This window comes from Saccoglossus kowalevskii, chromosome 9 (assembly GCF_978046115.1).
Source record: "Saccoglossus kowalevskii chromosome 9, keSacKowa6.1, whole genome shotgun sequence".
NCBI lineage: Eukaryota > Metazoa > Hemichordata > Enteropneusta > Harrimaniidae > Saccoglossus > Saccoglossus kowalevskii.
This window is the reverse complement of record NC_140649.1, coordinates 9923124-9940367: the sequence shown is the minus strand read 5'-3', so window position 1 is coordinate 9940367 and position 17244 is coordinate 9923124. Positions and strand designations below refer to the sequence as shown.

The following is a 17244-nucleotide window of genomic DNA, read 5'->3' as shown; positions in this document are numbered from 1 at the left end:
AATTTTGTGAAAGCTTAATGATTTTCATGTTCAAAAGTATTTTAGAGGTTGATAAAAGAAAAACAAATAACGATCACAATTGTGAAGCCACTGTAGCTAGAACTCTTGACAAATTCCATGCATAAAAATAATAATATAATTATATAAATGTCTAATATTATTAATATAAAAATTGTTTATAAACAACTTTCTATCATGTAAGAAATAAATCATGTGATTGGTAGCATATAATTCATTATTGAGGGCTTGGGGTTGAACAAGATATTTATCTCTAACAAGGATGATGTGAAGCCTAAGGCCACTCGCAAGGTTTCATTCCCTGTGGAGATGCAACTTTGAATGAAACTTATTTGAAAGATGTTTGTTGCACAAAATTCAAAAGATGCACTTTTTGATTGATGTATTTGATTCTAGTTTTTTTCCCAATTTCAAATTATTAATAAAACTGCCAAAAAAATTTACATTTTGGTGACAATGTAATTTTATGTTAAAATGTTTCATAACAAATGAATATAAGGTTATTACGAGAATACCTCAAAGTATGCACAAAGACAGTACAACTGGAGTATCGACAGACGGTCGATGGCCGGCATACTGTCTGAGTGCATACTTTGTGGTATTCTCGTAATAACCTTATTAATATACATCTTTTCCTTCCAAGGATACATCATGGGAAAGCCGAAATCCAAAAATCCTTGATGGCAGCCATGTTTGTTTTTATTATTAGAGGATGCTTATGCGCGTAATCATTTTATATTTGAAATTTGCATTTTCTTATATGGTAGGATGAAAATACCCAGTAAAACGCACGCTGTAACATATGGTGTTACGCAGACAGATGTATAATAATAGTATTTATCAAAATGTCCTAATATTCACTGACAACTATCTTAAAACTACATGTACATATGATTTTTTTGTTGCCATATGTAAATTTTATTTTTCTTTTGAAATAAATACTATCATTGAATTTTCTGCATTCTATATTTGCAGACATGTGTTCTTCATGAATGTGTATAATCCAAGTGACTCCTTAGAAATCTGTGTCAGCAAGTGTCCTGATATAGACCTGAATACTATGAGTGAAGTGCGTGATTTCACAATTAGGACTGGCTCTAGGCTTTGTAGATATGACTATGAACCAGACTCGTACACTTCAGTCAAGCAGGGTACACAGGGACCTTGTCCTGAGACTCCAGTCAAACAGAGGTAACCTCATATTCTTAATAATTTAGCATAATTGTTTATTTTTAATAGTTTAGAATTGTTGCAACACATTTTCTGCCGACATTGTTTTTTGTGGTTGAGGCTTCACCGTAGTCAATAATGGAAAGCTTTTCTTTTTCTGTGTGTTGAACACTGCAAGAGTTTGGACATGCAAATAACATGTGGATCTTATGAACTACTTGTTGCTGTTTATGAAATAAATGCATTCCCCAACAAACACCATATACTGTTATATACTATTATGTCGCATTCCCTGGAGACTTTAATATACCTATTCACTTGGTGTAACCACCGTCTCATAATGGCTTCAATATAATATGAATACTAAAAAGGTACTAAAAGTAGGAATTGAAATTAAAAATGTGTAAAATATTTTCACATAATCAGCATTTTGGTCTGATATGCTTAACTTAACCTTTTTAACACCAGTTCCCTCATTTTATCGCAAATTGACAAAATAGTCCCGTTTATAGTCTGTACTTTCCTTCAGAAGATTAGAACAAAAATCGTAAAATCTTTTGTTTAAAGACTGAAAATTTACTCAAATTTTGTCTGTTTACCCCAAATTAGCTGTCATTTCCAGAAATATAGAATATTAGAAAAAAGTGCAGAAAAATTTGAGCAAGAATGTATGGTGGTGAAAAAGTTAAGAACTGTTATCACGACTAAGACTGACTAGTAAATATTTTCCATATTGGTACATTATTGTCTGAATTCTCTGCATACGATATGGATTTTCTTATTTATTGAAATATGAATTCCATAACTATAAATTGAGATTGATTTTTAATATGAGAATGTTTGTTCCATCTGTACCACCTGCTTTTTTAATCATTTTTTTTTTTGCAGCAATTCAATCATAAATCGTTGCATCCCAACTGACATACAAGATCTGTTAGCTAACTATGTTGATGAGATTGTTGATTGGTTGAATGCTGCGGATGTTTTCAATAAAGTTATTGCTGATCTTTACATAGCTAGATATGAAATCTTAGGAATGTGTATGATTGCATTCGGTAAGCATCTTTTCTTTTTATCTATGCTGCCATGACAACTGAAATTCCTTGATAATTCAAGTATCTCTAAATTTAGCATTTCTGTAATACTATTATTGTAATTGAATGAAATAAAATCTGCCTAAAAAATGTTAATGCACCTAAATGTTGTACTCTGAGAGCATTTATAGAGCTTTTTTTGAAGTCCTGTGACTAGTTTGTGACGTATTTGGTAGTCTGATTATGAGCTAATTGTGGGGAAATGTCAATGCATCTGAATGCTGGTAATCGTTTCAGCCTCCCATTGTGCATTTGAATTTTCTATGCTAGCATTATTTAATGGTATTCCAATGCGTACAGATTTCTGGTCTGTATTACTGTTGGCTGAAGAAGATAAAATACTGGTGAATCCTCAATTTTAATGATGGAGAATTCAGACTATCAAATACATCAATTGATAGTCCCAAGACACCAGTACAGCACTATGAATGCTCTAAGTGCAACTTTCAAGTCTGAAAAAAATCATAGTGAAGTGGATGATCTGTCTGCATCTATTTTACATTTTTTACCTTAATTTGTTCATTTTTGGACAATTTTGATTTTTATAATTAGTGAATATTTTTGTCAGTTTTAGTAAACATTGCAAATTTCAACATCTTAGTGATAACTGGTGGTGTGATTTATTTGATATGTAGGGACCTTATGTGGATTTAATCATTCATGCTGCTTGACCTTCATAGACAATTGCCTTGATCCTAAGGAGTTTGCCTTAGTGCCCTTTGATATATACATGTACATGTAATCCCATAATGTTTTCTCTTAGCTTGACGTCAGCAAACATGAATGATTACCGTAAGAGTTTCTTATCAATACAATCATATACACTGGCAGTAATGATAAGTGTATGTTGATGTCAACGCAATAACAAATATCGTGGGATTTTATATTTATCTCATGCATATTTCTACAATACGGCGTAGTGGAACGGCAGAGTTTTGACATTGAAACAATTGCTGAAATAACATCGAATAGAAATGTATCATTCTCTGTGCATTGCATGCCAATTTTGTTGAGGCCACTGTGTTCTATTTCATGCGAACACCTTGTGTATACTGTATACCAATTCTGCTCATTCATGAAATTTACTCTTATTCGTTAAGTTTTTTTAATATTCAACCAATATTTTGGAGGGAGTGAATAATAATTCTGAAAATACATTCATGACCTTGCCAAAATGAACCATCTGATATATCTCCTATATTTTGAATCAGGTTGTTATTGCAGTGTGTATCATATACAGCAGACCATATCAGCTGAATTTCAGATTGTTTTATAAGAATTTTAATTTCAAATAAAAAGTATTCCCTCTATGACAAACCATAGTTGTGATGTGCAGGTCATATACACAAGTCACTTCAATTTCCCACTGAAATTATAAAAATGCCATAGTAGATATCCATGCCACATGCGATATTTTCACAAATTGAATGCAAACTTTAACGGGTGGTAGTTGTCTCATAACATGTGTTTAAGTTTCGCACCATGTAAATGAAACAGCTATACAAAGTTAGGGTTAGAAGTTATGTCAGAAGTTATTTCCCATTGAAAAACTACTCAAATCAAGTGAAATTAAATCATGTCATGTTTGGCTGTAGTGATGTATATTTATACATACATGTATGTGTGTGTGTGTTTATCATTTCAGTTATTGCTATTCTCATGGTGTTCCTTATCAGATTTATAGCTGCAATCATTGTGTGGTTGATCATAATATTAGCTGGCTTGGGATCCATAAGTAAGTCTCAGCAGTTTTTTATGAATAGCTTAATCTCTTCACCTTATTGCTGGGCATGTGTATATGTTTATGCTCAGCATACATTATATTTTAATTATTTTGTCTCAGTATGTGGTTTAAATGTTGGATTGGTTTACAGGTTTGACTTCTGTGGTTGGCCAACTTGGCATACTGTCCACTTGCAAACTCTGTGCATTCAGGTTTGGAAGAATGACATTGAGTCTGAAGGGACATAATACTACATACTGTCAGTCCTGTATGCCTCTCCCGTCCTCTGTGCATGTAAAAAATCACATTATTTATATGACAATGAACAAAACAGTGGCATGACTGGGACATTCCATTCATGAAGACTTTTTTAGAATTTTTTCTAGAAGCATAGCATAGGTGCTTATGACATAATGTGATCACCCTATCCTATGTACTTCTTTGTAAGTTACTTTCAATGAATCTTGATAAATAAATTAGAATTAAGCATAGCAGAACAGAACAGGAAAAAAAGATTAATTATGATAGTGTTATAAGGGCGCTATAACATTATTCTTGTGAATGACAAATATTTTTTAATATTCTTCCCATCAGCTGCCACGGTTTTATTGTGGTGGAATTATGCCAAAAGAAAAACAGCTCTTGACAGTTTTCCCGAAGAACAAAGAGTAGATGCCCAGAAGAGTAATGTCAGAGCTTTTTTAATATATTCAATCATTGCTACAGTATTTACAGTAAGTATTAAGATAATAATTTCATAAAGTAGGATCAATAAAAATTTCATCAAATATGAACGTATCTTAAAAATAATTTTGTATTTTGTCTTTTGTTGTAAAAAACAATTATTGGATTAAATTTTAGTGGATTTGTTGTTGCAGAGATATTCATTGGTTGTAAAATTCGCTGTTTTATGAAGAAAACTTAAATTCTTTTTTTTTAAATGTGAAATATTCACTTGGTTTGAAGTTAGCACATTCATTAATCAACAAAAATAAAAAAATACTTAACATAATCAAATTTGGCCATTGTACTTTATTGTCATTGTTTTTACAAAAATTTATAATATCCAAATATTGTCTTAACCACAAATTGTGGTCATTTTGAATTCAAATCTGGTAACATTTTGATTGGTAATTTTGATTTAACTGCATATTGCATATAGACCCCTCGAAAATGTGTTTTTGGTATTCATTTTTGCTTCTATTAAAAACATGCATATACAGGTTTTTTTCAACATTTCTTGTCAGAATTTGAAAAGAAATTGAATCACAAATTTGATTACTAATTCAGAAAAAAATAGAAAGCAGCAAATTCAATAGAATGTTAAATTTAATGGAAGTTTGATAACTGATTGATCAAGTAGACCTGTATGTTTGGGTACAGCCTCTATAGTTAGTCTTTTACTCTCCAACATAACCTGTTCTAACATCAACTTGCTATGTTTACCAATACCAAATACCATTCAATGGCATTCAGATATTAGTGGCGTTCACATTAGAGATCTCGGCACGTGCCGAGACTCAGTCCCGACCGTTCACACAACTCGATGCTGAAAAAAACTTGATCTCGGTCCCGATAGATGCTTGGGACCGAAACTCGGCACATGCCGCGATTTGCTACCTGAACGCTCGACATGAGCCGAAATCATGCCCTCGGTGGTTAATTTATGAAAACATGCTGGTTCATAATAGTATGAAATGACAATGACAGAAATGCAGATATACTAGTATATGATAGGATGCTGTAGTAACGAATGAAATGAATGCAAACCATCGTCAGTGACGCATATTTATATTTTCTTGCAATGCTACATTGACGTGAAAAAATAATTGTTTTTCAATTCTTCTTTCATGTGCACGTTCAATTTTTCGATTCTTCTTTCATGTGCACGGTTTTCCTTGTTTGGGTCACACAATGACGAATGAGGGCGTAATTTCGGCATGAGCCTAGTCAGTTGGTCCCGAATAACGTGAACGCAACTGCTGTAATCCCCCTGCAAACACAAAGGATTAAAAGTTTCGGTACGTGCCGAGATCCTGTAACGTGAACATAGTAATTTTTTAGCACATTCACTAATTAGCAAAAAAAAAAATACTTAGCATAAGAACATTGTATTTGTTGTATTTATCAATTTCTCTTTTTTCCTCCAACAGGTTATTTTGTTATTGATAATCCTGGTGATGAGGAAACGCATTGCTTTCACTGTACAACTATTCCATCAAGCTGGTAAAGCGCTATCACACATGCCGTTGTTATTAATTCAACCACTATGGACGTTCATTGTGCTGATACTCTTTTTAGCTTACTGGTGTGTTGTCTTAGTTTACATGTCAACTGCTGGTAAGTACTTCATTGGCAAATGTAAACTTTTGTCCTGTTTCACCAAAAATATTTTCAAAAACTTTCCAGATTTTTTTAAAAGATTTTCATCAAGTCTTGTAGCAGTGGAAAATTATATTCATTTGGTACAAAATTATCATTTGTATTGTCACCCTGGGCAGTGATCTGCTACTTGATCATTTATGTATGGGTGTCTCAAAACAGCGCTTGCGACCGCAGTTGCGACTCGCCAAAGTGGTAGCAAAGGTGCTTTGCGACCTGAGAAAAGGTATTTTGCGACTCTGTCGCAAAGCTCTTGTAGGACAGCGTTAAACTTTCTTTCTATGGCCAATATTCATCCTCCAATATTTATAGTGAAGCTTTGTTTGGCTTCATTGCCACGCCAGCAAGTCATCGCCATTTCGTTTTGTTTATTTGACACTCTCTCCTCCAGGTATGCTGTTCATTTTATTTTTACGTATGTTGTATGATTTCACGCCAAGAACAACTGTCAGCGGTAATGTACTTTCACGCCGAGAACAATTGTCAGTGAGGCTCAGTCAGCAGTGTGTTAACACCAATACACCGACTGTGTAAAAGTGGCTTGGAAGTGACAGAAAAGTCACGGTAGGAAAGTTCAGGCGGACGTTTGCGGCAATGGGCAGTGGGTTCCCCAATTTGGGGCCTAGGGCCGTGTATGGGAGTGGTTTTTGTTAGAGAGGCCTACAGCGAGCGCAACAACCCAGTGAGTTCTGGGGGCCTATTGCAGACATTAAACCGACCTACTGTCAGAACGGACCGATTTATGTAGCCCTGAAATTTAATCTGTCCCAACTCCAATATTCACACTGAATACATCGACCATCCAACCAGTTACATCACATCCGCTGTCTAGTAATTCAATCTGTTCAACCTAAAGTGTGCATTTTGTTCAATTTACCGTGAACATCTTATAAACAATACCGAATCTCACACTGCACTGAACGTTCCATGTAAAACAACAGTAACCGACATGGTATATAAACAGGCACAGGCGGAGTTTATTATTCAAATGAAGTCGCCCTCACCCACATCAACAACGGTGACTAAAAGCTCCACAAAAACATGAGAAGCAGTGATTCATTGCATTATATTTTCTAGTTTTTAACTGATGTTCACATGTATCTGCTATCAAAACTCTTGTGCATGCTTATTGGGTGGATGTGGTAGAAAGTACAACTGATGTTCACATGTATCTGCTATCAAAAATCTTGTGCATGCTTATTGGGTGGATGTGGTAGAAGGTACAACTGATGTTCACATGTATCAGCTATCAAAACTCTTGTGCATGCTTATTGGGTGGATGTGGTAGAAGGTACAACTGATGTTCACATGTATCTGCTATCAAAACTCTTGTGCATGCTTATTGGGTGGATGTGGTAGAAAGTACAACTGATGTTCACATGTATCTGCTATCAAAACTCTTGTGCATGCTTATTGGGTGGATGTGGTAGAAGGTACAACTGATGTTCACATGTATCTGCTATCAAAACTCTTGTGCATGCTTATTGGGTGGATGTGGTAGAAGGTACAACTGATGTTCACATGTATCTGCTATCAAAGCTCTTGTGCATGCTTATTGGGTGGATGTGGTAGAAGGTACAACTGATGTTCACATGTATCTGCTATCAAAACTCTTGTGCATGCTTATTAGGTGGATGTGGTAGAAGGTACAACTGATGTTCACATGTATCTGCTATCAAAACTCTTGTGCATGCTTATTGGGTGGATGTGGTAGAAGGTACAACTGATGTTCACATGTATCTGCTATCAAAACTCTTGTGCATGCTTATTGGGTGGATGTGGTAGAGGGTGCAACTGATGTTCACATGTATCTGCTATCAAAACTCTTGTGCATGCTTATTGGGTGGATGTGGTAGAAGGTACAACTGATGTTCACATGTATCTGCTATCATAGCTCTTGTGCATGCTTATTGTGTGGATGTGGTAGAAGGTACAACTGATGTTCACATGTATCTGCTATCAAAACTCTTGTGCATGCTTATTGGGTGGATGTGGTAGAAGGTACAACTGATGTTCACATGTATCTGCTATCAAAACTCTTGTGCATGCTTATTGGGTGGATGTGGTAGAAGGTACAACTGATGTTCACATGTATCTGCTATCAAAACTCTTGTGCATGCTTATTGGGTGGATGTGGTAGAAGGTACAACTGATGTTCACATGTATCTGCTATCAAACTCTTGTGCATGCTTATTGGGTGGATGTGGTAGAAGGTACAACTGATGTTCACATGTATCTGCTATCAAAACTCTTGTGCATGCTTATTGGATGGATGTGGTAGAAGGTACAACTGATGTTCACATGTATCTGCTATCAAAGCTCTTGTGCATGCTTATTGGGTGGATGTGGTAGAAGGTACAACTGATGTTCACATGTATCTGCTATCAAAACTCTTGTGCATGCTTATTAGGTGGATGTGGTAGAAGGTACAACTGATGTTCACATGTATCTGCTATCAAAACTCTTGTGCATGCTTATTGGGTGGATGTGGTAGAGGGTGCAACTGATGTTCACATGTATCTGCTATCAAAACTCTTGTGCATGCTTATTGGGTGGATGTGGTAGAAAGTACAACTGATGTTCACATGTATCTGCTATCAAAAATCTTGTGCATGCTTATTGGGTGGATGTGGTAGAAGGTACAACTTATGTTCACATGTATCTGCTATCAAAACTCTTGTGCATGCTTATTGGATGGATGTGGTAGAAGGTACAACTGATGTTCACATGTATCTGCTATCAAAAATCTTGTGCATGCTTATTGGGTGGATGTGGTAGAAGGTACAACTGATGTTCACATGTATCTGCTATCAAAAATCTTGTGCATGCTTATTGGGTGGATGTGCTAGAAGGTACAACTGATGTTCAAATGTATCTGCTATCAAAACTCTTGTGCATGCCTATTGGGTGGATGTGGTAGAAGGTGCAACTGATGTTCACATGTATCTGCTATCAAAACTCTTGTGCATGCTTATTGGGTGGATGTGGTAGAAAGTACAACTGATGTTCACATGTATCTGCTATCAAAAATCTTGTGCATGCTTATTGGGTGGATGTGGTAGAAGGTACAACTTATGTTCACATGTATCTGCTATCAAAACTCTTGTGCATGCCTATTGGGTGGATGTGGTAGAAGGTACAACTGATGTTCACATGTATCTGCTATCAAAAATCTTGTGCATGCTTATTGGGTGGATGTGGTAGAAGGTACAACTGATGTTCACATGTATCTGCTATCAAAAATCTTGTGCATGCTTATTGGGTGGATGTGGTAGAAGGTACAACTGATGTTCACATGTATCTGCTATCAAAAATCTTGTGCATGCTTATTGGGTGGATGTGCTAGAAGGTACAACTGATGTTCAAATGTATCTGCTATCAAAACTCTTGTGCATGCTTATTGGATGGATGTGGTAGAAGGTACAACTAATGTTCACATATATCTGCTATGAAAATGTTATTATAGTAGTAATAATGTATTGCATTTATTGAGTCAGATAATTGAGTCAGAGTTTGATAAAACACAGCCCGTCTAGTCTGTATCCTTTCTGAATTCTTATTCAATTATGAAAAAAACATTTATTTTTCACTAAATTATATAATTTGCACTATTTTGAGCAACTTCTCTTGGTTTTAAGTTCACAAACGTCACAGCTAAACGATGAATCCTATTGTTAATCGATAAGTTTATGTGCATTTAATTTTAGCAGATTATACTTATCGGCGAAAATAGAGAAATTAAAAACTAGCAAATAATTAATCTGATTATAGTATATAGAATCATAATGGGCAAGGCTATAATAGTTGCACTATGTTTTTTGTATAGGCAAGCCAAAGAGACACCCAGAGACAGGGTTTGTGTCGTACGAAGATCCTGAAATGGTGAAATATTTTTGGTGGTATCATCTTGTTGGATTGTTTTGGACAAGTGAATTTATCTTAGCATGTCAGCAGTTCATAGTAGCAACATGTGTTACAGAGTATTACTTTACGAGGTAAAACAAAAGAAACTTATTTGTTTTGATGAATTGTCATTGTTTGAGTGTGAATAACAATTGCTGTTGTTTACTGTAGCTGGACTATATCCCTCCTGGAAAATATTTTACCTCTCTGATATCTGAGGTATGTAAGGGTGCCTCTAGAGGGTAGTTGCGCGTGCAAAAGGTGAGGCGCATTTTTGTCTATACGGCAGTTACGCGTTCACGCAAATCAGACTTACGCGTGGTATTTACATTGGAGAACGAATGGATTGTACGCATAAATCAGACTTGCGCGTACGCGTAAATCAGACTTGCGCGTACGCGTAAATCAGACTTGCGCGTACGCGTAAATCAGACTTACGCGTGGCATTTAAATTTTAGAACAAATGAAATGTACGCGAAAATCAAACTTACGCGTGACATTTAAATACAGTTCAGATCAACTGAAATCTACTACTAGCACTGTATTGTGGAGAGACGAGTTCTATGTGTTTTTAAAAGGCAAAAACATGTATTTAAGAACAAATCAACATCAGACTTTCGCTTGGGATTGTAATCACAATCCATTGGTTTTCATTCACAAGCCGAAGCACAACTATACTCCTCAACTATAAGCGATAAGTGTTTATGAGGTGTGAAAGAACGGCGTCTTCAGAAAATAGCTAGGGCGACTCGCGAAAAACAAAGCGAAGCAATGCAGATTGGGTGGTCGATAGTATTGTCAGAAAAAAAGTATTCCAGCTTGTGGTCGGAATGAAAAAAAAAATATGGTAATAATCATGGGATGTAGAAAGGGAGACGAATCGAAAAAAAATAGCTTCCCCCATAGGAAAATATAAATCTCTTAAAGCCAAAAGGCATCATAAGATGAGATGTTCGAGTACTGGCTGAAACGCCACGTTCCGTTTTTTTTCGGCCCACACTAAATCCGTTCAAGACGCGAACGATATGTTTCGTCATTGATTGAGCTTGAGCTTGAGCTTGAAACTGAATAAAAACACGGTTGATGGTCTATTCATGACAAACCGCATGCAACTTGACTTTTCAATGATACGGTGTGCATGAAATATGCTAGAACCCTGTTTGGTTATTCCATGGGTTATTGAAACTTAACTGGGATATTATATATTATACAAGGTTCTGTGACTTGGTCGTGTTGTGTGATTTAGATGTAGATGAAATGAAATGTTCTATTAACACTAGACATGTTGGCCAGGAAAAACAAAGGTTATGGAGAAGGCGTGAACAAAATAAATTGAGAGGAAATCCGAGAGACTGTCGAGTGTGACCCAGCATTGTTTTATTTTGAGACTGGATTTTTAAGCTCCACAAAAACATAAACAGTGATTCATTGCATTATATTTTCTATTTTTCAAACGTAAGTGATAAATAAAAATAGTAGTGAATTTGACGGCACTGTAAGCTCCACCCACATAAACAAAATGAGCAAAAGGGATTCACTGTGCTGGTTGGTTTATGCTTTATTTCCGGCTCGTAGCGAGGGCGATTATTTTTATTGTGATTTAATTTGACACTAAGAACCACAACATGACGTTCACATACAATTTCGTATAGAAATGAGTACGGACAGCGTACATTCTGTGAAATTGCTCAGCCTAGTTTTGCCGTGAATGCTTTTCGGGCCAAATTGATATATATCCGGTAAAAATACACTTTTACACATTCTTGTGTTTGACTAGAGCATGGAGCTAGAATGACTAGAGTGGCATAGTTTGAAATTCATTTTGATAACCTGTGGCTGCGAATGAAATCTTGAGCAGTTTAACAATTCTTATTTTCTCAATCTAAATTCAAAATGGCGCGGGTTGGAGAGTTTGTTATATGTGTCTGAGTATTAAAATTGAAATTGAAAAATAAAAAAATTGTCACGGCGGCTGTGAGAGGTTTGTAATGTCGGTTGGTAACGCAAGTGAACTGGAGAGTAACAGTGACATGGGTGGAGCATAGAAATAGAATGCTATTTGGAATGTGTGTTATTTATATACTCTTTATTAGAACACAGAAAATACAGAAAATTTTGGTCACGGCAAAAACAACTAACCGAGGTTAGGGGAAAACGCCGTGATAAGTTTACTATTTTGTATGCGATGTGGGTTCTGGGTGGCACTATTTGAGATCGAACGTGGAATGCTCATTAGTGTGGGGTTGCAATTAAATAGCCGGGCGGGGGCTTTTTAGACAATTTGAATGGTGAGAAACAAAGCGAAGCATTTAGAAGCTATACGGAGAAGAATTTACTTCTAAATCACACAACACGACCAAGTCACAGAACCTTGTAAAATTTATTATATCACAGGGTTCTAGCATATTTCACACACACCGTAATGGCATTACTATTGCGTAAAAATACATCTTTATTGTAACTTATCGGTCCACTAGTATTTTCAAATACTCCAGGAAACAACATAACATGTTTTTATTCAGTTTCAAGCTCAAACAATAACGAAACATATCGTTCGAGTCTTGAACGGATTTAGTGTGGGTCGAAAAAAACGGAACGTGGCGCTAGCCAGTACTCAAACATCTCATCTTATGTTGCTTTTGGCTTTAGGAGATTTATATTTTCCTATGGGGGAAGCGATTTTTTTTCGATTCGTCTCCGCTACTACATTCCATGATTATTACCATATGTTTGTTTCATTCCGACCACAAACTGGAATACTTTTTTTTTCTGACTATCGACCACCCAATCTGCGTTGCTTCAAGTTCGCTTTGTTTCTCACGAGTCGCCCTAGCTATTTTCTGAAGACGCCGTTCTTTCACACCTCATAAACACTTATCGCCTATAGTTGAGGAGTATAGTTGTGTTTCGGCTTGTGAATGGAAACCAATGGATTGTGATTACAATCCCAAGCGAAAGTCTGATGTTGATTTGTTTTTAAATGTTTTTACCTTTTAAAAACACATAGAACTCATCTCTCCACAGTACAGTGCTAGTAGTAGATTTCAGTTGATCTGAACTGTATTTAAATGTCACGCGTAAGTTTGATTTTCGCGTACATTTCATTTGTTCTAAAATTTAAATGCCATGCGCAAGTCTGATTTACGCGTACGCGTAAGTCTGATTTACGCATACATTCCATTTGTTCTCAAATTTAAATACCACGCGCAAGTCTGATTTGCGCGAACGCGTAATTGTCGTATAGACAAAAATGCGCCTCACCTTTTGCACGCGCAACATCCCTCTAGAGGCACCCTTACATACATGGATATCTGTATGGTAGTATAACTCGGGCCTTGCTTTTGGAAAATGACTAGAGAATGTTAAATTGCTAAAGGCTATGAAAGGATTTCAATTTTCTGAGAAAAAAACAGTTCTTCTTGACAAAATTTTAAGTAAGCAAAATGCCTTAAAAAGAATGTGTGATAAGTATTATTTTAATATTAAGGAGGTTACCCCTATATGCACTCCTTGTGTATTGTCCATTCAGTATGTATAAATAAGTCCCCAAAATATGTAGAAGAAATAGTTTTCTCTAGATTGGCTAGAAGTCTAGATCTGTTTTTTTTGGATATACGCACCCTGCAGATTTAACATGAAAACTTTTGCAATTTGATGCAGATGATTGCATTTATATGCACTGATTAATGTGGATATGTGTTGCCAGGCAAAATTCAAAGCAAACCAGAGTACCGGTAAAAACATTTGACATAAAAATGAAACAATATAAAAAGTTACAGTTAAGTTAAAGTTTACAGTTATTATCATTACATTCTTTCTCATAACAGTAATTTTTATATTTCTACAGGGAGAAAAAATATTTCCGGTCACCGATTTTAAAATCACTTGGCCGATTGATAAGTTATCATACAGGTTCTTTGGTTCTTGGTGCCTTCATTATCACATTAGTTAAAATACCTCGGGCTATACTCGCTTATACACAAGCCAAGTAAGTTTTATCATCATATATTGTAGCTTTTCTTCAAAGCCTGGTCAGAAATAAAATTCTTATTTAGAATGTCAGAATTTTTAATTATGAGGAAAAAAAGTGATGGAGATTCAGAATACAATAATTTCTTGTAACTGCATCCAATAACGACAGTGTATGCAAATTTAAATGCAGGGTTCAATAATTATGCAAATTTACAATGTTATTGGATTTCGCTTGACCTTTTTCATCTTATCAGTAGATCAGTGTAAACACAACTAAAACACCTACTGAAAATATATTTTTGTATTTAAAGTAAAATACATGTATGGGTGATTCAAACTTCAAAATCTGTTGACTCACTCTATCACATATCAACAAGGAATATTTTGGCAGTGGTTTGTCAACGAGGTTTGTCAAGTTGGCAGTATTATAGCTGCTTATCTTTACAGTTGATTGTTTCTTTACATTTCTTCTACATGCAGTATTACTTTCTGAAGCTATTTGTTTAGTTAAACACACAAATAAATGAGCCAGACAATCTTTCCAGCTTGTGTGAAAATAAACAAAAACAGTTAGGGTTGTTCTAAGGGTCTGACTGAGCAGGACACAAATGCTCAGAAATTGTGCCAGACAATTGTGCAAATTTGGCTCATTGGATTATGCAAATTTGGCTCATTGGATTATGCAAATTTCTAATATGCCACTCACTTTGAATTACCGGTACATCAATTTTCACTGCAAAAGTTTTTTTTTTTTCTATAATTAAAGTTATTTACAAAATGATTTTTTCGTAAAAATTGACAGAAGTCAGTCAAAGAGTTCCCAATTGCATTCACTATTGGTTTATTGTCTCTATTTGATTCCTCCTAGATTGAAGGATAGCACATCCAAAGTAGCACAGTGGATTATGACTTGTCTGTCATGTTGTCTTTGGTGTTTTGAAAAATGTCTAAAATATCTCAATGAAAATGCCTACATTGTGATTGCTATCGAAGGAGTCAGCTTTTGTCCTGCAGCACAGAAAGTAAGTCATTCTTAACTGTTTGACAAAAATCAAATGCTTGCAAAAGGATTACTATTCTGATATTTTCGACTTCTTGTTGTAAACAACCGTAAGTCCGATTGCCTTGATATTATACATATAAGTACTACAGGTAGACCTCTCTAGGATTTGTTCATTTCATGATATCTTCAATTATCTAACTTTGATGAATATTTTTGTCATTTTTGGTAAAAAGTGATATTTTCGAATTCTTGTTGAGAACAGCAAGTCCAATTGCCTTGATAATTATACATATAGGTACCTCGGGTACCCCTCTCTCAGATTTGTTCATTTTCTAATGATATCTTCAGTTCTTTAATTGAAATTGCATTGCTAACACCAGAGCTATCTCAGCCAAGAGGCTGCTTGATTTTTTTTCAAATAGTGTTCCATACTCTACTGTCGTCATGTCAACTGTATCCCATGTAACCATGGTATTGGAAGAGCGGACACGATAACAAGTGAACACAATATTGATGTAATATCTCCTTGCTATTCTTATTGCAGGCTTTCATCACATTAGTGTCCAATGCCTTAAGAGTTGCTGCAATCAACTGTGTGGGTGACTTTGTTATGTTCCTTGGAAAGCTGGCAGTAGTGGGGATCACAGCATTTATTGGATTACTGATATTTGGGGTAAGTTCTGTGTATTATAGATGACACTTAAGAAGAAATGCTGGTTGTGAGTCTAGCATCTTCATGGGTGTCACTGTGTTGGTGACATTATCATGTTTTCTTGGCAGCTGGTGTATACAGGGTTTGTCTGGGCATGATCTACAACTACAATAGACGGAGTAACATACTTGTTCGCATGTAAGCTGTGATCCTTGAGATGCATGTTGTAATACATCAGTTCTGTCTCTGTGTTTTGTTATTCACCATGTCTCATCTTCAGGGGAATCGCTTTGTACTTTCACCTCATATAAATACATTAGTACCAGTAATGCATCAGCATTGCTGGCATGCATACATGATGAGCACTCCTCCAGTCAACACATGCTATTCTGTCCTTTTATATGAGACTACAGAAGCATTGTTGGATGTTACCTGGGTATCTTCATTGGTGTTACTGATATTTTGATTGCATTTATCTTTAGAGTCATAGCAGTGTCAACTATTATGCCATTCCCATTCTTCTTGCCGGTATCTTTGCATTTCTCATTGCCCATGCCTTCTTCACTATATACGAGGTTAGTAACATCATGTGTCACTGCCACTTTTAGTATCCATCTTGCAATACAGACTACACTGTGTCATGGAACTGTCAATCATGTCTGTCGGTATTCTCATTACTTCTGTGACATAATCATTGTACTTGACCAAGACTGCATGAATTTGTAAACCTTTCGCTTGAATTTAATACTCGTTATTTTTTATTTCACTTTTTTATTTCAATGGAAACAAATTGATGACTTTTAATGATGAAATTTCCCATCTGTTAATTTGTTCTATTAAAAGTGTATACATTTATGTATTATAAAAAGACATGTCAAACAAGTTAGAATACTGTAAAATACAATACATTTTAGCTGCTTTGTATGAAGTCTATTTTCACTGATTTTGATTAGTTTAATGTGAAATATAAAACAAAAGGTATTTTCTCTGAATTTTATTTTCACCAATTCAGTCCAACTGATGATTTTCTGTTCAACAGCTAGATCTTGCTCATTGCGTGAAAGATGCAGACCGAACGTCTGCTGCAAAAATTGCATGATTTGATTCTCAACTTGAATTTCTTTTTTTAATAGCTCCGATAGAGCAATCTTTGAAAGGGAAATATTGCATTTAGATATCCTTACTTTGTTGAAATTGACCATCGTCAAATATGTACAGCACGTTATTAAGCATGAAAATAACCCCCAAAATACTTTCGAGTTTGTTGAATTCCACATGATGTTTGTCACTACTATGACGCTATGACCTTTGTTTGTCCTGTTTTTAT

General features: G+C 35.5%; 1 protein-coding gene across 1 annotated transcript in view; it reads left to right on the top strand.

The window, feature by feature from the left end:
* LOC100378355 (choline transporter-like protein 1) overlaps positions 1-17244 on the top strand; it is a 61554-nt gene that overhangs the window by 36968 nt on the left and 7342 nt on the right. The window contains exons 5-14 of the mRNA XM_002731309.4: positions 994-1209; positions 2077-2243; positions 3928-4017; positions 4600-4739; positions 6159-6345; positions 10214-10382; positions 14138-14278; positions 15131-15284; positions 15810-15938; positions 16400-16492. Of these exons, the coding sequence (XP_002731355.2) occupies positions 994-1209; positions 2077-2243; positions 3928-4017; positions 4600-4739; positions 6159-6345; positions 10214-10382; positions 14138-14278; positions 15131-15284; positions 15810-15938; positions 16400-16492 (1486 nt within the window). The remainder of the gene's footprint in view (positions 1-993; positions 1210-2076; positions 2244-3927; positions 4018-4599; positions 4740-6158; positions 6346-10213; positions 10383-14137; positions 14279-15130; positions 15285-15809; positions 15939-16399; positions 16493-17244) is intronic.